Raw genomic sequence first — 21349 nt, forward strand, 5'->3', positions numbered from 1 at the left:
GGGGGAGCTTTCTGATCTGCTGCAGCTCTTCCTGAGAGTATTTAGGCTGATCTGGTAGAACTGGGTCCCCGGGGTCTGGTAGTTGTATGGCCATTGCAGGGACCGAGGTGAAGGCCGCTGCCTTGGCTGCCTGATCAGCCTTTTGGTTACCTCTTGCTACTGGGTCATCTGCCTTCTGGTGCCCTTGACAGTGGATAATGGCTAGCTTCGTGGGAAGCCATAGGGCCGCAAGCAGGTCGAGAATCTCCTGTTTGTTTTTCACTGTTCGTCCTTCTGCTGTCAACAGCCCTCTTTCCTGGTAAATCGCCCCGTGAACATGAGCCGTAGCAAATGCATAACGGCTGTCTGTGTAAATGTTGAGCCACTTCCCCGCCCCCAGTGTCAGTGCCTCGGTGAGAGCAATGAGTTCTGCTCGCTGGGCTGATGTCCCAGGGGGCAGTGCTTCTGCCCACACAGTGTCTGTGTCGGTGACCACCGCTGCACCCGCGTACCTGCATCCGTCCCGCACGAAGCTGCTTCCATCCGTGAACCAGGTGGCCTCTGCATCAGGGAGGGGCCGGTCGGTCAAGTCCTTCCGAAGTCCACGTACCTGCTCCAGGGTCCCCGCACAGTCGTGCAGCGGGGCATCTAGGTCGGGGTCAGGCAGCAGGGTAGCGGGGTTGAGAGCTGCGCTGGGATGGAACCGCACTCGAGATCCTCGTGCAGTGCCTCGTCAAAGATGGTGGGCGAATTCTTGAACCCTTGGGGTAACCGCGTCCAGGTTAATTGTCCACTGTAGCCGCCCTCTGGATCGTGCCATTCGAAGGCAAACAGGGGTTGGCTTTGAGGCGCGAGCGGCAGGCTGAAAAAAGCATCCTTTAAATCCAATACAGTGTACCAGACTCTAGTGGGTGTTAAAGAGCTTAGGAGAGTGTACGGGTTAGGAACGGTTGGGTGTATATCCATAACTCTTATTTACTTCTCGGAGGTCCTGGACTGGTCAGTAGTCATTCGTGTGGGGCTTTCTGACTGGCAGGAGGGGGGTGCTCCAGGCAGATTGGCATGGAACCAGTATCCCTAGGCTTCGCAGTCTTCGGATATGAGGCTGAATCCCCTTCCGGGCCTCCTGGGGCATTGGATACTGTTTGACTCTTATCGGACTTTCCCCTGGTTTTAACTCTACCAGGGTTGGGGCCCTGTGAGCGGCCAGTCCTACTCCCCCCGTCTCTGCCCAGGCGGTGGGGAATTCTTGTAGCCATCTGTCCATATTGTTCTCTCCTGGGGGCGCCCCCTGGTGGAGGCGATATTCATCCTCCAGTCTCAGAGTCAGAACCTGGATGGGATGGCCTTTGCCATCAGTGACCTGGGGCCCCCCTTGTCTGAAAGTCATTTGGGCTCCGATCTTGGTCAGCAAGTCCCGTCCTAATAGGGGGTAGGGGCACTCCGGTATTACCATGAAGGAATGGGATACCCGGCCCGTTCCTAGATCTACTGTTCTTCGGGTAGTCCATGAATACTGGCTTATGCCAGTTGCCCCTTGTACCCAGGACTTTTTGCTGGCTAGCTTCCCTTGAGGTGTGCGTAGGACAGAATGTTGTGCCCCAGTGTCGACAAGGAAGTTAATAGGCGTCCCCTCCACTCTAAGAGTTACCCTGGGCTCGGGGAGGGGGTCCGAACCCCGACTCCCCTAATTACTCAGTCCTCCCAGCTCCAAGACCTCCACCCGATCTGTCTTGTTTCCTTTTTTACCGGCGTTCTTTGGGCATTCCCGGGCCCAGTGTCCTATCTCTTTGCAGTAAGCACACTGGTTCCGTTGCAGCTTCTTCTTCCCGCCCCGGGCGGTCTCCTTACCTCCCTCTTGGTCATCGGCAAGCTGGCGAAGATGGCGGGTCCGCTCCTCAGGGTTCTCCGTGGTGGTGGCCAGCAGAATCTTGGCCAGGTTTCAGGTCTGCTTGTCACTGGCAGCCACCATGGCATGGGCTTGCCTATCCTCAGGAGATTCTCGGTTGTTATACACCTTTTCAGCCACCTCCAACAAGTCCCGAAAACTCTTTTCCCCTAATTTATCTATCCTCTGCAGTTTCTTTCTAATGTCTGTGGCTGACTGGTTTATAAAGCTCATTACCACAGCCGCCTTATTTTCAGGAGCTTCTGGATCCATGGGGGTATAGGTGCGATACGCCTCCATGATCCGTTCTAGAAAGGCAGCTGGAGATTCATCCCTTTCCTGTTGTAATTTCCCTACCTTGGTCAAATTGGTAGGCTTCCTAGCAGCCATACGAAGACCCCCCATCAGAGCTTGACGGTAGATTTTGAGCCTCTCCTTACCTTCTGCCGTGTTGAAGTCCCATTCAAGCCTAGTTAAGGGGAAAGAGACATCTATCTGGGACTGGTTGGTAGTTGGATTCCCATCTACGCCGGGAACCACCTTCTTCTTTTCTGCGTCCTGCAAGGCAAGTATGGGTGCCAGCTCCGGAGGGCGTGGAGCCAGGAAGGGCCTGAGCCAGGAGGGAGGGTCCTCCACGAGGTCCTGCCAAGTAATAATGTAAGGGAGTTGATTGGGATGACCCCCCCATCGGCCGAGATACGACTTCCCTGACCCGGCAAATGGTGGGGAGGTCGAACGTCCCTTCCGGCGGCCACCCGGCATTGAGAGCCGGCCACTCGCTGGAACAGAAAGTCTGCCACTGACCCTTCTTCACTTCTGCACTGAGGTTGTTAGCCCTTCCCTTAACCTCTTTAAAATGATCAACCATAATGCTTAAAGGAGTAGTTTGAGTCTGTCCCATAGCGTCCGTCCAGTGAGTCCACAAAATCAAACAAAAGAACACAGACACCAAACAAAAGAACAAAGACACCAAACAAACAAAGACACCTAAGAACAGCCTTCCGACCCCGCGGAAGAAAAACTGAAAAAAAAGCCAGATGGGGGCTTTTACACCCCACCAGATGGAGGTGCAAGGCGTCCCTTGCCTCCTCCTGCCCGAGACCCGCCTGTGCGTCCACTTAGATCTTTATCAGGCCAGATTACAGAAGCGAGCTCGCATAAGACAGAACAGATAACACATAGACACTTACCGCGGACAGCAGATTCTCGGAGTGGGGTCCCTCGTGGGTTTTTCTTGGGGAACCCGGACGCGCCCCCAAAATGTTATGCCCAGAGCTCGGGGTCCCCAATAATAATCCACCGGGGAGCCTCCTCCGATGCAAAAGCAATGAGTCTTTATTGATCAATTCTAGAATTGGCTCCCAGCCTCTATCCGGCACAGCGGTGAGGCGAGAGAGCGTGTCCCAGGAGAACAAAGGTTATATAGGGCTAGCTATTTGGGGTGGGCTTTAGGGGTGGCATGAATTACAGAGATTGGTCAGGGTTTTACAGCATAAGGGTCAGGAAGTGACCATCACATTCTGAAGGTTGGAGCCGTCCTCCACTATAGCCTTATTAGGACCTTAGCTACATTTCTGGAGCTTCATTGGTCCACTCAGGTGGGTGGTTCGGAGAGTTAGGACAATACCAGCATTCTTGTGGTCACTCTCGGGGGGGGGGGGGGGCGGCTTGGGCTGGCTGAGGGCCCAGCCTTGCAAGACAAGATAGAGGAGAGGGAGAAGAGTATGTCCCTGCTTCGTCCTTGAAGAGGGAGGAGGGTGCATTTCTGCTTAGTTCTGCTTAGTTCTTTCAAGTTCCGTTCTGTCCCTTCATCATCAGTGAAAAAGTCAGAGTGAAACCTCACTTCTCTAGTATCTCCTATATCCAGCAATGCTGTTCGAGACCAAGTTGTTAAAGGAAAAACTGGAACAGTTGTGGCATAAAACTTCAGATCTTGAGCTGACCGTCTTTTCAATAGTTTAACAATAAACAATAGTGTACCATTTAAAAAAAAAGTCAAATTCATTATTTTACACTGCCAGCACTAACACAACACCATGTTCCTCATGACTGCGACCACCACCATCCATTCCCCCCGCCCCAATCCAAACCTATATTAAACATCAGCTTCTTTTTTCCTTGCCAGTATGAGAAAGTGTTGAGAAAAAAATCCCCATTCAGACTTCTCCTTGTCCTTATTCTAAGTGTCTGGCTCATTATGGAATGGCCTGTCTGGTTCCACAACGAAAGAAATCTACATTACTCCCTTCTCACATGCCTGCCCCCTTCTTAGATCCCTCCCCATCAGTGATACAGAGATAAAACTCACTTCTCTAGTATTACCAATATCCAACAATTCTGACCATGATGTTAAAGGAAATACTGTACCAGTTGTGGCATAAAACTTGACATCTTGAGCTGACCATCCTTTCAATAGTTTAGCATGGTCAGGTTCATTTTTTTTCCTTGCCAAAAATTGATATTTAAAGCTATCTAGACTGCATCATAAAATTTCCAAGAAGTCTCCTAATTAAATGAAAAAAAAAGGGGGGTAGTGGAAAATATAGTGGAAGAATACCATGTAAGGAAAAAGATCCTGTAACTAAATTACATTTAGAGAAAAAAATTTTTCTTTGATAATGCTAATAGTGAGACACCCAGAAAAAACACACATTATGCCAGGGTAAGCCAGGGAAAGATCATGTGAAAGAAAACACCCCAAGTAAGGTCTTTTTTTTCCTTTAACCTTTGGTCGAGAATATGTTTGTAGACTTTCAGAGAACAGCTATGAGACCATGTGAATTCCTGTGACAACGGATCACAGAAAGCCAGCCACAAAGACAGAAGAGACAGTTCAGAGATGGAGATGGTAAAGACGCCTTGCCATGCTAGCAGTCAGCAGCTGTGCGTCGCTGCAGGGTGCCCAGGACCAAACCGGAGAGGACCAGACCTTCATTTGTCCACCATCCAGAACCACCATTTCATTCCTGGCGTGTACACATGAACTGTCGGACATTGAAACATGGACTCAGAACTGTTGGACATTGATTTTGGGACTTAAACATTTTTTGTTCTTATATGTTTATTTCTGGTTTTTTAATGAAAAAATAAGGGGGAGATGTGGGAAACTGTTTATTGCCTTCACTATCTGATAAGCATAGACAGAGAACTCCCTGACACCCCCAGAAGGCTGGGTGCCTTTGAAGCCCTAGCAAAGGTCTGAGCTAGGCACCACCTCCGTTTGTCCAGACAGTGGTAGCTGGAAGAACTCCCCCATTTATTATTATGTAAATCCTTGCTGATGGGCTAGTCTGCCTGTTAATGGCAGGTCGCATGCCTAAGGGCTACTCTGGATCAATAAAACATTGGAGCAGCCTGAGCATGGGTGGAAGTCCTTCGGGACTTGGCTGCCTGGTCCCACAATGTTGCAAAATTATCTCTTGCCTTTTTCTCTCATTTGTTGTGCAGCTCCTCTTTCAGATACCGAACCCTATCCACGCAGAACGTGGAGGGAGTCTTACTCAACACTTGTGCTTTTAATTTAAACTTCATCATGAAAAATTCATGTCTACCTTAAGATAACATGACTCCATTTTACAACTGCACAAGTATTTCATTATGTATGCACAATAATGTCTTTTTCTCTGTTGTCTATTGATAGATGTTGCCGTAATGCCAAAATTTTATGATGGCAATGTTGTCATAAATTTACTAGTACTCATATATTTCAACATTTACACTGTGTCTTGAATTCCTATAAAATAAGTTCAAAGTGGAATTGTGTCAAAACGATTGAATATTTTAATTTGTATGGATGCTCCAAATCAGGGGTCCTCCAACTGTTTAAACAGGGGGCCGGTTCACTGTCCCTCAGACTGTTGGAGGGCCGGACTACAGTTTAAAAAAAAACTATGAACAAATTCCTATGCACACAGCGGTGGCAAAAACACCCGGCAGGCCGGATAAATGTTTTCGGCGGGACACATGTGGCCCGCGGGCCGTAGTTTGAGGACCCTTGCTCTCAATTATTCTCTAATAAGCTTGTCCCAATAAAATGTTTCCCTAAAATGTATGAGTGGCCATTTTTTCACACTCTTTCCAGTACTCAACTTTTCCTATTGCTCATCTGCAAGTGAAATTATTTTTTCTGAACTTGTCAAAGGAAAGTGTGGTTAAAGTTGTTTCCCTGGCTTCATAATTTAAAAGCTCCCCACTTTGTTGCTTTGATGCAGTGTTCAAAGTGTGGTAACATTTTCTGACCTCCTGTCTTGGTTTTCATTCCCCAATTTTACCTTTATTGTGACTTTCCTTTGCCCTGTTTCCCTGTCTTACTCAATTACATTCTATTATCAGTAGCGCCTCCTCTTCCAAATTCATACCAGCATCCAAGACTTATGCATTTAAATTCCTTCCTGCCATCTCCCCTGCTCACCTCACAGGAGTACAAACACTTCCCCATATTAACCCTTTATGGGCCCTCCTGGAGGTCCCCTAGTTTAAAATGAAGGGTCATCCTTGATTTTACCCTACCTTTTATCTCCAGGACCCAGTCCACCATTGACATGTCATGATTTCATCTCCAAGTGGAGTCAGTTCTTTTCCTACCTTTCCTGCTCTTGTCCTAGTTCAGGCCACCCTCCCCCTCTGCTGGGCCTCTGCTCTCTCTGCTTCTGATCTTGTCCTGTCTTCCACCTGTTCTCCTCCCTGCAACCAGAGTGATCCATTCAACTTAAAACCAGCCATCCCACCCTACCTGCTTAAGACACTTTAATCACTTCTCATTGTCCTTAAAACAGAAAACAGAATGACTCACTGGCTTGTTGTGTCCCATGGACCTCCCAACCTCAACTAGTGTCTCTCACAGCCTCACTCACAAAACACCAGCACTGACTTCCTTTCAGTCCTTGAGACACACTTTTGTGTCTTTGCAGATGTTCTTCCTTCTCTTTGCAAAGCTCTTTTCCCAACTCTCTGAGTATCAGACACTCTCAGCTGTCTGACTCAGCTTAAAGTCTCTCAGAGAAAACCTCCCTGACCATCTAATCCAAGACGTTGCCTTTTTCTCTCCCCCCAGCCCGCCCCACCATGACTCTCTATTCCAGATTACTGATTCCTTGCAGCATTTATCGGTTTGTGGTTATTTTGTCCTGTCTGCTTGCTTTGAGGAGCTCTCTCCTGTGCTGGTTTACAAAGTCCATGAGGGGAAGCAACCCAGCACCTGGCCCAATCCCACCATCATAGATAATTATATTCTTAAGATAAATTTCTAGAACTAGAATTTAATCTAAAGCATGTCCTTTTTGTTACTTTATTTTTTAAAGTCACAAAACGACAATGTTGAATGTACATTTTTCTCCTTTTTGGTGTGTGTGGAAAAATACTCAGTAATATGGAGACAGTATTTTTAAAGAATAACAGAGAGTGAGAGAGGAGAGGGGGAGAGAGAGAGAGAGAGAGAGAGAGGTAGAGAGAGAGAGAGAAGTGACTGTGTAGCATACTTCCATGACTTTCAAGAAATGTAAAATTAAATTTACAATAAACTGGAAGAACAAATATAAGCAGTTTGGTATTTGCTTCAGTGACTAATCTTATCACAACGATTTCTAGCATAAAAGCAAACAGTTTCTGGGTCTCATGTATCTGCAATAATTTTCTGTATCATTTATGATTCTTATCCTTGCGTCTTGGAGAGATACCTTTCTCAATATTTGTGATTTAGCTCCAAAAAGTTCCCTTTGCTATTTCCTTAAGATATTAATTTTTTAAAAACAACAACTTGTTTATCTTCATCTTGATTTACCAGTATGGAGAGCTGTGAGAATTAAACCTGTTTCACAGATCAGATTGGCAGGGCTGCATGAACCTGACAGTTTCCATGAACTTGGGGAATGCAAGTTGAAACTATCTCCCTGGAGGACACTCTGGCAATATGTATAACAATGAAGTGTGCTTCCCTTTGAATGTACCGAGAAACCTGTCCAAAAGTGATGTTCAAAGACATTTACTGATCCATTGTCTGAATAGGAAAGACAGAAAGAAAGCTAAATATCATCATCACAATATTGATTAAAAATATATATGATGCAATCACAAAATGTAGTAGCATGCAGCCATTAAAAATGATGAAAATATTTACAGAGTATGCTCACCAGCACATTGAGTGAATAAAAATAATTTAGTAAGAGAATAAAAATTGGAAGAATTTTGTTAACAAGACCTGGGTGATTTTTACTTCCTTTACATTTTATATTTAACTAGAGGCCCGGTGCACAAAAATTTGTGCACTCGGGTCGAAGAGGGTCCCCTCAGCCGGGCCTGTGCCCTCTCGCAGTCAGGGGTCTCTCGGGAGAAAATGCCCTGCTGGCTTAGGCCTGCTCCCGGGTGGCAGAGGGCAGGCCCAAGCCCTAGGTGCAGCCCCTGGTCGGGCTCAGAGCAGGGCCGATTGGGGAGTTGGGGCACCGCCCCCTGTCATGCACAGAGCAGGGCGGATCGGGAGGATGCAATGCCACCCCCAGTCACGCTCAGAGTAGGGCCGATTGGGGGATTGGGGCGCTACCCACTCTCACACTCAAGGCAGGGTCGATGGGGAGGTTGCAGCACCACCCCTTGTCACGCACAGAGCAGGGCAGATCAGGGGGTTGTGGCACCACCCTCTATCACCCACAGAGCAGGGCGGATTAGGGGGTTTGGGCGCCGCCACTCTCACACTCAGGGCAGGGCCGATGGGGAGGTTATGGCTCTACCCCGTCACACACAGAGCAGGGCCTATAGGGGGGGCAGGGGGTGGGGCGCCGCACCCTGTCACACACAGAGCCGCAGGGCTATCAGAGGTTGGGGAGCTCCCCCGTATCAGGTACAGAGCAGGGCTGATCAGGAGGTTGGGGCGCCTTCCCCTGTCACGAACAGAGCAGGGCGGATGGGAGGTTGTGGCCCCACCCCTGTCACACACAGAGCCACAGGGCGATAAGGGGGTTTGGGCACTGCCCCCTGTCAAGCTGATCCCGGTGCTGGGAGGCATATTACCCTTTTACTATATAGGATAGAGGCCTGGTGCATGAGTGGGGCTGGCTGGTTTGCCCTGAAGGGTGTTCTGGATCAGGGTGGGGTTCCCCACTGGGGTGCCTGGCCAGCCTGGGTGAGGGGATGTTGGCTGTTTGCAGCTGGTCACACACCATTCAGGGTGGGGGTCCCCACTGGGGTGCTTGGCCAGCCTGGGTGAAGGGATGATGGCTGTTTTTAGCTGGTCACACACCCTTCAGGGTTGGGGTCCCCACTGGGGTGCCTGGCCAGCCTGGGTGAGGGGATGATGGCTGTTTGCAGCTGGTTACACACCCTTCAGGGTGGGGGTCCCCACTGGTGTGCCTGGCCAGTCTGGGTGATGGGCTGAGGGCTGTTTTCAGGCTGGCGGGTGACGGAAGCTCCCAACTGCTCCTTTTTTCCTTTTTTTTTTTAAATTCTGGGCCAGCTTTAGCTCTGAGGATCCAGCTCTTAGGCCTCCGCTGCTGAAAGTAAGTAATCGAAACAATGTATAAGTCCAGCTCTGACTCCAGCTCTGAGATCCCAGCTCGCTGAAAGCTGGTTAATGGGGTTTTTTTAGCTTCTATATTTGTTAAAATGTTTCAAACTGCAGGCTCAGAGCCTGGCAAGGCAGGCGGGCAATGTTGGAATCCTCCGTCACTGAAGCAAGCAAGCCTAATGTTAGTTTCAAGCTGCCTGGCTGCCGGCCGCCATCTTGGCTGACAGTTAATTTGCATATCTCCCTCATTAGCCAATGGGAAGGGTAGCGGTTGTATGCCAATTACCATGTTTCTCTTTTATTAGATTAGATGATATTACAAAAACTCAACAAAATCCAAATAGTAGAAAATAAACATATGTGGATACAAATTTAATATGGAAGTTAATGCAACAGATATCATAATAAAAAGGAAGTTTGGCACATACAAAAAAAAAGCTGTGGACCAACTTAATAATAAATGTGACTAAGAGGACCAAACATGAGCATATCTACTTCCTTAGCTTATACTGGAACACAAGTATGGTTTAATATTAGGAGAGCTTTAAAAGCTCTACGCCTATGCTCTACCCCTATGTTCACTGCAGCATTATTGACAATAGCCAAGATACGGAAGTAACCTAAGTGCCCATCAACAGATGACTGGATAAAGATGATGTGGTGCATATGTACCATGGAATCTTACTGGGCCATAAATAAGAAGGAAATCTTACCATTTGTAACAACATGGGTGGGTCTAGAACAGTGGTTCTCAACCATGGCTGTTCATTAGAATCACCTGGAAATCTTTTTATATTCCTGATTTTTGGGCCTCATCCCCCAGAAATTCTGTTTCTTTGTTATGGGGTGGGGCCACAACATTAGTAACAAAGAAACAGAATTTCCGGAGGATGAGGCCTAGAAATCAGGATTTTAAACAGGTTCCTAGGTGATTCTAATGTGCAGCAAAGGTTGAGAACCACTGATCTAGTCTAGAAGGTATTATGCTAAGTGAACTAAGTCAGGCAGTCAGAGACAATTACCATAGAGCTTTATGTATATGTGGAATCAAAAAAAAACAAAACAAAACAAAAACAGACTCATAAAAAAAGAAAGAAAAGGAATGGTTACCAGAAGGGAGGGTGTGGGGGTGGGTGAAAAGGGGAAGGGAAATATAGTCAATAATATTGTGATAAGTTTGCATGATGACAGATGGTTATATGAATTGGTGAGGTGATAAAATAGTCAATTCACTATGTCGTACACCAGAAAAAAATATAACGTTATAAGACTGTATATCAACGATACTCAAATTAAAATAAATTAAAAATAAATAAATAAGTTTCTCAGATGCTGTAGGTTTGTTAAGAAATTAAACCTAGGAATGAATAGTCTAAAATAAAAACCGTATCTTTATAAAAGTTAATAAAAAGTGCTAGGCACTGAAAAAGTATCTGATCAAAAATGCAACTGCCGAAACTGATTATTAAAGTACTATTTTCAAATACAAACAGAAAGATAGTTGCTAAATGTCTTTCACTTAAAATCCTCTAAATGTCCTCATTGCACTTGGAATAAATTTTACAGCCTGAACAGGATTCTGCAGGCGTAGGGACCCCGTTGGCCAGCACAACTTCCTGTCTCACACTCTCCTCTTAACTCCAGCCACCCTGGCCCCTATGTCATTCCTTCACCCCAGTGGGCTCTTTCCCACCTCAGGCCTTTGCACACACACCTCTCTGTCTGCAAGGCTCTTTGCTCAGGAGTTCATAGGACTGACCTTTTTTCTCCTTTACATCTCACCCAAAAGAGACATCAACATGTGGAAAGTGTTCTCTATATCATGGAATTAAATAGAGTTTATGTATATTCTCTCATTTTTTATTTTTAAAATTGTGATTCCACCTTCATTCGATTTTCAGAAGGAAAAGACAGTAAAATATATTAATCATAAATACATTAAATTGTCTTGGGTGAGATCTGAAATATTGATCTAAAGTTTTCCCCTCAATAATGGAGCAGCTGCCCCAGTGCTATTTGCTGCCAAAGGGCCCCCACAATAATCCCCTGAGTCTCATGTGTGCTGCGCCCTGTTCCTGATGTCGCTGCCCAGCTCCCAGGACCTGCTCACTCCAGCACCAGAGCCGCACTGCTTGAGAGTCCTTCCTAATTGACAGAGCAAGTCCCCTTCCTATATTCTTGTCAACTGTTTCCTGATTTGTTTGCATATTTATTTGTAGATAAAATTTAGAAGAGTGTTTGTTTCCCCAAAATCCTATTATAATTTTTACTTTAAACTAGAGGCCCAGCACTCTATTGAAATCGAGGGAGGAGGCACCCTGAAGGCTGCCACAGGAGTTAGACCTGACCCGCGCTGCAGGCAGTGGGACCCGCACCTGACTTCCTCCCCAGGCCCCCCTGCTCCCCTGCCTGTGTCCCTTCCAGGGCTGCCCTAGCCAGGGGCAGTGACTCAGCCCATCCCAGGCATCCCTGGCCCCCCTGCCTGTGTCCGCTCTGGCTCAGGCAGGCCCCAATGTGTCTGTCTCTAGCTCTGCTCCTGGCCTCACCTGCACAGGCAACCTCCTCCTGTCTGGTCTTGACCCTTAAAAGCAGTGGTTCTAAAACTTCCTAATGCCGCAACCCTTTAATACAGTTCCTCATGTTGTGGGGACCCCCAACCATAAAATTATTTTTGTTGCTACTTCATAACTGTAATTTTGTTACTGTCATGAATCATAATGTAAATATCTGATATGCAGGATGTATTTTCATTGTTACAAATTGAGTATAATTAAAGCATAGTGATTAATCACAAAAACAATATGTAATTATATATGTGTTTTCAAATCGTCTTAGGCGACCCCTGTGAAAGGGCTGTTCAACCCTCAAAGGGGTCGCAACCCATAGGTTGAGAACAACTGCGTTAAAGGTTCCTGGCCTAATTTGCATATTACATATATATGTACATTTTAGATTAATCCAGGAGAGTATGTGCCTTTATAATATTTTATCTTTCTATCCAGAAATGAGTAAGTCCATGCATTTGTGATTAAATGGAGAAATAGAGTGTTGGAAGGCCCTGGGCAATTCCTGTTAACATCTTACTGCTTTAGATTATTTTGTTGATGTTACACATGGTATTTCCACCTGATGATTGTTTTCATACATATCTTACCTAATAATAGACAAACATGCAAATTGGCCATACCTTTGTGATGCCCACCAGCCAATTGGAAGAGTATGCAAATTAACCAAACAAAGATGGCGGTTAATTTGCATACACAGGCGCAGGGCTGGGAGTCCCCTGCCCAGGCCTAATGCCTCTGCCACAGGTGTTAGGCCTGGGCTGGGGTGGAGCCGGCGATGGTGGGGAATATGGGTGGAGCCGGCCATGGCGAGGAGCTGGAGGTCCCCTGCCCAGGCCTAATGACTTCGCCACAGGCATTAGCCCTGGGCAGGGGCGGAGCCAGCAATTGGTGTAACTACAGAGGATACACCTTTTCTGACTGCTCATTGGCTAAGCTCCCTGTATGCTACTTGTAATAGTCTTACTAACTTGTGTAATGAGAATCGAATAAGGTGATCTAAGGTATTTTTACCACACTCCTGGAGAAAAAAAGAAAGGTCTGCTACTGGAGGGCTAAGCAATGTCATATCCTGCCCTAGCTGGTTTTGCTCAGTGGATAATGCCTCGGCCTGCCCACCACAGGGTCTGGGTTCAATTCTGACTAAGGGCATGTACCTAGGTTGCAGACTCCTCCTTGGCCTGGGCCCAGGTCAGGGCTCATACAGGAGGCAAACAATCAAAGTGTTCCTCTCACTTTGATGTTTCTCTCTGTCTTTCGCTTTCTCTTCCACATTCTCTAAAATTCAATGGAAACATATCCTCAGGTGAGGATAAAAAAAGGAAGAAAGAAATAAATGTCATTACCTATGAAAGACACATCTTGAAAATGCCTAAAGAAAGTTGTCTTTTTTTCATGGTGAAGGGACTGGAGTCCGTGTTGATGAAAACACCTTGGTGGCTGTGGTGACTGGCAATGGCTGCAACAGTGGGGTGATGGGGCTGGTGCCTTCCCCTGATGAGCCTGGTCGCCTCCCACAAAGGGAGGCCAGACTGTGGCTGCCCTAGGGGAACAGAGAGCAGGCCTATGCCATCAGTAGGATATGCCTGAGAGCTCGCAGTATGTGATAGGGGGGAGGTTGGGCTGAGGGACCCACCCCCCACCTCCAGTGCACAAACTTTCGTGCACCGGGCCTCAGGTGTATTTATAAAAGTAATGGGCAATATATATTACGTGCCTACCATATGCCAACTCTTTACGTTAAGCACTTTATTGTTCAATTTTATCCTTGCAACTCATTTTTCACGTGTAAAGAAAAAGACTTAAAGAACTCAGCTAACATACCTGAGGTTTTAATACAAGTGGCAGTGTCATTCTTAGCACTAAAACTTTTTTTTTGTCAATCCTCACCCAAGGACAAGGTTCCCTTGTCCAGACCAGGGCCAAGATCTAGCCTGCAACTGAGGTATGTACCTTGACTGGAATCAAACCCAAGAACTTTCAGTCCACTGGTTCCCACTTCTGTCTATTTCTCTCACTCACAGGCTGCTCTAATTTCATTGAAAACATCCAGAATTTTCTTCTGGTCACTAGTATAAATAATCTTAGGAAACTCACTGAAGTCACATGTCCACATACAACCATCATCACTGTGGTCTAGCCAGTTAGATGTGCTGATACCTCCACTCTGGGGCCCTGAATAACACCCCCCAGAAACAGCTGGATGTGGAAATTGGCAGCTGTTAGAAAGGGGAAAATGGAAGTCATGTCCACCACAGGCCATTGTCAAATTAGTATTTGACTTCTGGTTTCCACTGTGACATACAAGACCTTGGAAGTCTTTACTTCCATCCTTACCAGAAAAAAAAAAAGATGAACGATCTGAAAAACAGGAGCTCTTGTAAAATCCATCTGAAATTAACTATGACTATGAAATTAACCTTTGCTGCTGCAAACCACGGAGATTTAGGGCTCTGTTAGAACAATACAACCTAGCCTGTCTTCCCGATAAGACAGAAAACATGTTTTTTACTCAAAGTGAGAGACAAGATCAAAGAGCATGAGAAGAGAAGACAGATTCGACCACATCAAAATGCAATGCGTCTATTTGGCAAAACACATGTCAAATGGAGACAAATGGCAAGCTAGAGAAACCATTTGGAAGTTACATGGCAAAAAGCTAATATCCACGACAATTCAGATTTGCTAACAATCCAATGGAAAAGAGGGCTAAAGGTCTCAAACTGAAATTCCATAAGAAGAGGTAGGCCAAAAGCATGCGAAAGATACTCAACTGCAGTTTAAACCAGAATGAAAAATTCAAATGAAAATATTGCTCTTTCTCACCCTGGACAAGGTGCCTCATCAGTTGGTTGGAGAGTCATCCCATACACCAAAAGGATGCAGGTTTGATTCCCGGTCAGGACACATACCTCGGATGTGGGTTCTGAAAATGTTGTGGAACTGGAGAGTGTTTGTGATGTTATGGAACAGTTGTGAAAAATTGTGAATATACTCCATGTTGGAATTTACATTTTGAAGGATCATAAAGTTAAAATTTACAAAATTTAAATTTATTTTTAATATAATATGACTAAGTTTTATTTAAAAGACATTTTATTTTACTCGATAGTGTCAGAAAAATACCCTAACCTTCTAAGTATGTGCAAGATAAACACAAAAAGTTTTTTAATTGCTATTATTGGGGAGGGCTAGTCCTCTCTGCTGAGGCAGCTGACACAGGCTGCCTCCCAGGACCTGGGACCACAGGCCTCCCAGGAGCTGAGGCAACTGGCTCACAAGTTGCAGGTGGGTCCACATCTGGCAGTTCAGTGACAGCTGTGCCTGGAGCCTGCTCTGGCTCAGGAGAGGGCACCAGAGTTGGCATTTCCTCCTTCGGTGTTTCTTCATCTTGCTCTGGAGCTGCTTCTGTAGATCCATGAAGAGAACATGTTACCACCATGACCGCATTTTGTGTGCCTTCCAAGGAAGAAACCTCCCATCTCCATCACTGAAGTCTCAGTTCAAGCCCCCACCCCAGGACGTCCTCCAGACTGCAGGCCATGGGCACTGACCTGAGTGGCTCCATGCTCCTGCCTAAGCCCAGCCTCTGGGAGTTCTTCTCTGAGTGGGGCAGCCACGTGTCCTCCCCCTCACACACACCACCCACTCCTCCTCCTCCTGTGACTCTGCCTCAGTGGGCTCAGGTGCTCCAGCTGTGAGTGGAGATACTGGGCCTGGGTTGGCACGTCTGGGACTGGAAAGGTGAGCTCTATGGAGGCTAAAAGCATGATCAGGCTGGGACATTCTGGCGGCTAATAAAAATCTTCAGGGTACTGGTCCAGCCAGATGACCAAGATGGAGGAGATGACCTTGGGGAGAGAGATAGACAGACAGTAGGGTCTGACGCCTGGCCTATTTTCCACATGCCCCTCCCAGAGCACCACTCAGGGAGCCTGGGGTCCTGTGCCTGCTGCTCCTGCCCATCCAGGAGCCAGACCTATCCCTTTGCCCACATTCAACCTGGCAGTCCTGGCAGAGATATGCCTGGTCACCCAGGAGGGGCTGGCAGAAAACCCTCCAAACTTACAGCTCTGGATCAATGTGGGAACTGCCTGTCCTCTTCTTCTGGGGAACCAGACATGCTCTCTCAGTGTCTCTGTACCCTCCCAATGCCCTCCCATCCGAATGTCAACTCCATGAGGACAGGGAGGGCTGGTGTCTATTAAGTTCCTGTCACTCATTGGCACACAGTAGGTGCTCCGGGTATAGCTGACCAATGAGTGAACGAAGAAAATCCGTCTGCACCTCTGGTGTCCAGAGACCTCCTAAGACCTCAAACTTTGGCTCCTGCTCCACATGCTGCCTAATTCACTAGCTGCCCTGTGGGGTTCTTCTCCTCTAATTGACAGTTAACTCCCATGGGTAGAGAGCAACAGCCAAGCTGCCACTGAGGAGGTTCTGCCAGATTAGTGAGCACGGTCCCTGAGTAGGGGTGCAGACTGGGCTGGGATTAGAAGCAGAAGGGTGTGAATTTTCTGAGGGGCTCACTCTGTCCACTGACCTCCCCACTCGCCCACTCCACCCATATCTGCATGCACAGCTCTCTGAGTCCTGCTCTTTTTCCTAGGAGAAGCCCTCAGATCTCTGCCCTCTTGCAGAAATCCCACCATGCGTGGGATCCAGGGTTCTGCCGGCACCTAGAATTCAAGTCCCATACTCCCTTCATGGCTCTGATCCAAAGCCAAATCACGTTTTCTGCTGGAACAGAGGTCCACTGTCCTCTTCACAACATGGGAAGATGCAGACATAGGTAGAGGAGGCCAGGAGGACGTCACATCCGCTGTCCTATGGACACCAGGAGCCTGTGCAGCCTAGTGTGACTGAATCACTCTCAACTAGAAGGAAGCTCTGGAGTGCAGGCTTGGGGTCTGCTCTGTGCACTGGATCATCGTCAGTGCCTAGAGACGTGTCTGTACCTGGCAGGCCTTCTCATATATTTGCTGAATGAATGAACCCAAACCATGCCCATCTCAGACAGCTGGGTGAGTCTGAACTCCACTACTCAACTCTGGGGTTTCTTATCTGGCTTCACCCAGGACTGGGACTCATAATGGATCTCCAATCTCTTTATCTAATGAGAAAAGTGCTTAGCCCTGAGCCCTGAGGAGAATCACAAATTTGGCAGAGACTTTGTCAACAGAATGAAAAAAATGACCAATTGGCTAAAACACAGCCCCTCCAGCAGACCTCACCACTGTCCAGGCACCCAGAGGCACCCCACTGAGACCCTACAATAACCCTATTGGGCCTCACATTCTGGAGAACAATCACTTAGAGACATGCAGTGACCTGAAGATTCACAGCAAACAAGTGGCCAAATGACCACTGTGCTGTGCAGGGGCAGGAGCTCACCTGGTACATGGTTGATCCAACTCCTGTTGTAGCAAATGCTCTATGACAACATGGAGAGGTGGGGACAAAAGTGGGGTCCCTGCCCAGGAAGGTGAGCATCAGGTATTTGCCCAGTTTGTCCAGTCAGTGTGCCCAGGTGGTCAGTACCACATTGGTCCTTGGTGTTTCTCTTCTGTTCTGCCTCACGAGGATGGAGTTTATGGGACAGCATGAGCGGGTAGTGCTGGGGCCACTGGGATGGTTGGCAGTGGGGCCCAAGGCTGGCTGACCAGCCTCTGTTCTCAGTCAGGTGCCCCCATGGGAGGCCAGCACTGAGTCAGGCAGAAAGTGAAGCTGACTCCCCGGGGAGGCGGAGTCCAGGCTTCCGGGAGGGGCAGGTGTTGGCACTGAGAAGCTTTGTCAATGGCAGTTTTTGGGTCCTGAAGACCATCACCTTCAATGATTGCCCAGCTCAACACTGTTGACCTCCCACTTGCCAGAGCATTCTGGGTAATAAGCAGAGCAGTTGGGGGCTCCCTGTGGGCACCACCACGTTAGTTTCCAGGTTATGAGCTTATTCACACTGAAAGGGTTACACTTTGTGTTTCAAGAGTCTGTCTCGGTGCTAAACCGAAATGTGAACAGAAAAGCAGCTCATCCTTCCCGGGCTTGGCCAGGGCAGAGGGAAGGGTAGGGGACGGGCAGGCTCAAAGGTGGGGTTGGAGCTTCCGACTATGCAGGTGGGGAAGTGCTGGACGTGGGAGCTCCACGCTGTTCCACTCCACACGGTCAACAAGGACCCACAGTTGTCCTGCTGGTGCTTGGCCCTGCTGAACAGGCGGCTGATGCCCTCCAGGCACTGGCTCTGGTTCTCCAGTTCCTTGTCCTTGGTTTTCTTGGGAAAACACATCACCTTCTTGTTGTTCTCCTTGTCCATGACCTGGAGGGCGTGGCTGCAGCCTCACCACTGCTGGGCAGCCTGCTCACCTAGAGAAACTGGAAGGGGAATTGGAGGGTGTTGTTGGCGGTAGCCTGGGCTTTGTTCTCAGAGTCTCCTTTTCTGTCTGTGGGCTGGGCTGCCATCCAGGAGTCCACCCACAGCCCCATCAGCTCAGCTCCAACACCCTGGCTGGGGGAGGACTCATCTCCTCTCACTGACGGGGAGTAGAGAAGCATGTGTGATGCCTCCTTGTTTGCCGCAGACCCGTATGGAGGGTGGACAACAGCACTCCAGAGCCCAAGCGGGCCGCATAATCTGAGTGTCCTGAGGCGACCCAGAATGGTCTCACAATACCAAGCTCCACAACCCCCACGAAGGGAATGAAGTTCGAGGACTCCTCATTGGGGCTCCTCTGTTTATAGGTGAGTGTGGCCTCCATGATGGGCAGTTGGTGGACACAATTGGCTCCTGTGACGCACTGTGTGGTTCTCATCACCATGGGCAGCGTGTCCTGCACAGCCCTCTGGGCCTCCTTGTAGAACAGGTCCCGCCTGGGCAGGTTCTGGATGAAGCTCTTGTAGCGGTAATGCACGGAGCCCAGGTACCTGGCCACAAGGTAGGAACCCAACTGGATGACCAGGAAGTGCATGTAGCCCAGCCAGGGGGAGAGAGGCATAGGTTGTAGGACAGCAGCTTCAGGAAGACCCATAACACGGTGCTTAAGTAATGCTGTGCCCCTGACACCACGATCTTCACAAGCTGGGGGGCTGGGAATTATAGAGACGGTATCTCTGTTTCCACGAGATGATGGTGCTGAAGGCTGCCTGGACCTCAGCCTTGGAGAAGATGCACACCCCGGGCAGCATGTGTTGCTGCTGGACTCAGACGGAAACTGCCCCTGCCAGGCAGGGGCATTGAGGAGGAAGATGTTCTAGGGCAACTGGCTGTCAGAGATGAGGAAGAGGTTCAGCTGGTCATATACCGTCTCCCTGGGGATCTGCAGCTGGCTCAGGGGGTCGGGGCAGTGCTTGTTGTCCAGGCTGTTGGCCCGCTTGTTTCTGGCTCTGCCACCTGCTGCTCCTTCAGGGATGTGCTCCAGGCCCAGTGGCCAACGTGCTCCCCCTGGGATCTGGTGGAAGCGATAAGGAGAGACTCGGTCTTGGTGATGCGCCCACTGGTGGCTTTGGGCTCATCTTCTCTGTCACATGGGTTGGACCTGGAGGCTCCTCCTGGTGCTGGCACTGTGGATTCTCTAGCACTCCATCTGAGAGCTGGGCACTGTGGATGCTCTAGCTGGGCTGGGACAGGCCTTCCAATATGGCCTGAGTCAGGGCTTCGGGGTCCTGAAGACACTCTCATGGGCCACTGTCACAGTTCTCGAGTGAGTCATACAGCAGATCTAGGTCCTCCTCCACCTCAGGCACATGCTCCGAAGACTCCTGCTCTGAATCCAGGACCTCCTCCCACTCTTGCACCCTGAGCAGCTACGCCCCAACTTTCTTGTTGGCATCTTCTTGCCTGGTCATGAGTGGCGATCTTACTACACTTTGGTGCTGCTTTTTGGGATCCTCAAAGTGGAAGTCCTCCTCCTCTTGGTCCTGCCCATGCCCGGGATGATAGCTGCCCTGCTGATCTGAGAATATTTCATAATCTATCTCTGAGTAATGAACCAGGGACTTGGACTTGGGGCCAGCCTTCTGGGTGCTGTCCTTGGGGTCTATGGGCTGGCTGGACAGGGAGGACATGCTGACCTCAGCCATGTGGGCAGATTCCTCCATGTTGGTGCTATGGAGTCTCAGCATCTGGCCATCCTCGAGGGGTCGCTACATCACCTCTGCCATGTCGATGGTGCCCATGGTGAGTGCCCGGTAACCCAGAATGGTCTGGTTGTTAAGGCGCTGCTTCTGCTGCAGCAGGATCTGTAAGTTGTTGCCTTTTTTCTTGAGAGAGTGAGGGTACTGTAGGGAGATGGTCAGCGCCAGGTCGGTCTTCACGTGACCAAGAGGGGACAGCGGAATCTCATCAGACCTCAAGTTGTTTAGGGCCCTGCATTTTTATAGTGATCACCACAGCCCTGAGCTCCTTCTCCAGCTTCTTGTAGATGAGCAGCTTGGTTAAGGTGAGGCTACACAGCCTGGGTACGCAGGTGGGGCTGGAGCATTCCACTTCCCAGGTGGAAAACAAGTTCATGGGCACCTGTGTGTTGAGTGCGGCGGGCATGCTTTCCTGGCCCGCGGGCACCGAAATGGTGGTCTGATTTCTATCCTGTGTTGGGAGAGGGTTACATGCCATCAGAGGCAGCTCATAAACTGCCAGGTGGGTTGGGCACTCCAGCTCAGAATGAACCCCAAGCACTCAGTGATTGGTGGCAAGAGATGGGACAGGTGTGATTCCAGGGACCACGTGCTAACCTGGCGGTGTGGCAAACTCAGAGACCTAATGTAACTGAAAAGGTTTAAATCAGACCACCATTTCGGTAGGCAGGGTAGACTTGGGGGTGAGTTATGATGTGACACATTGGTATCTTAGTCTTTTCTTAGTAGAGAATGGACAACAGCTCCCTGTGTTTCCAAGGTCACCCTGGGATTTCTGACAGAACATCCCATTCTAAGATGGGAACACATAGGCTTTTCCTGGGGTGGGAGAGTCTGGATATGAGGACAAGTGGGTTGTTCAGGGCAGGACCATTGACATGACAATAGGAGGGGGTCACGTCCAGGTCCCACAGCAGTGAACAGCTGCATCGCCAGCCCTGATAACAGGTCCCCCCTTGGTAAGTAGTGCAGCCCAGGTTGGCCCCGGCTCCTGACCTGGAGGGACCATGGGGATGTGGTCCTCTGGGAAGCAAATGGCAAAGCAACAGACTTGGTATCTTCAGCCCCATGTCCTTTTGGGAAAAGCATCCCTATTAATCATGATGATGTGTGAGAGTGGGAGAAGGTTTATAATGATTGTCAGGCCAACATGGACACTGGGACATGGGCATTAAAACAGGAAAGTCTGTAAAAAAAATACAAAAATACCCTTGACTGAGCATGACGTGAAATGGAGCAAGGTCTCGCTTCTGATATTCCTAAAACTTTGTGGGCAGTGACTTTGCATCTCATCTG

General features: G+C 48.6%; 1 protein-coding gene across 1 annotated transcript in view; it reads right to left on the reverse strand.

Annotated features, from left to right (window-relative positions):
• LOC308532619 (phosphofurin acidic cluster sorting protein 2-like) overlaps positions 1 to 20459 on the reverse strand; it is a gene marked incomplete at both ends in the record, with an annotated part of 68179 nt that extends 47720 nt beyond the window's left edge. The window contains one exon of the mRNA XM_081110134.1: positions 20286 to 20459. Within this exon, the coding sequence (XP_080966260.1) occupies positions 20286 to 20459 (174 nt within the window). The remainder of the gene's footprint in view (positions 1 to 20285) is intronic.
• Between the last annotated feature and the right edge of the window lie 890 nt (positions 20460 to 21349).

This window comes from Myotis nattereri (assembly GCF_964212035.1).
Source record: "Myotis nattereri genome assembly, chromosome: 16".
Taxonomy (NCBI): domain Eukaryota; kingdom Metazoa; phylum Chordata; class Mammalia; order Chiroptera; family Vespertilionidae; genus Myotis; species Myotis nattereri.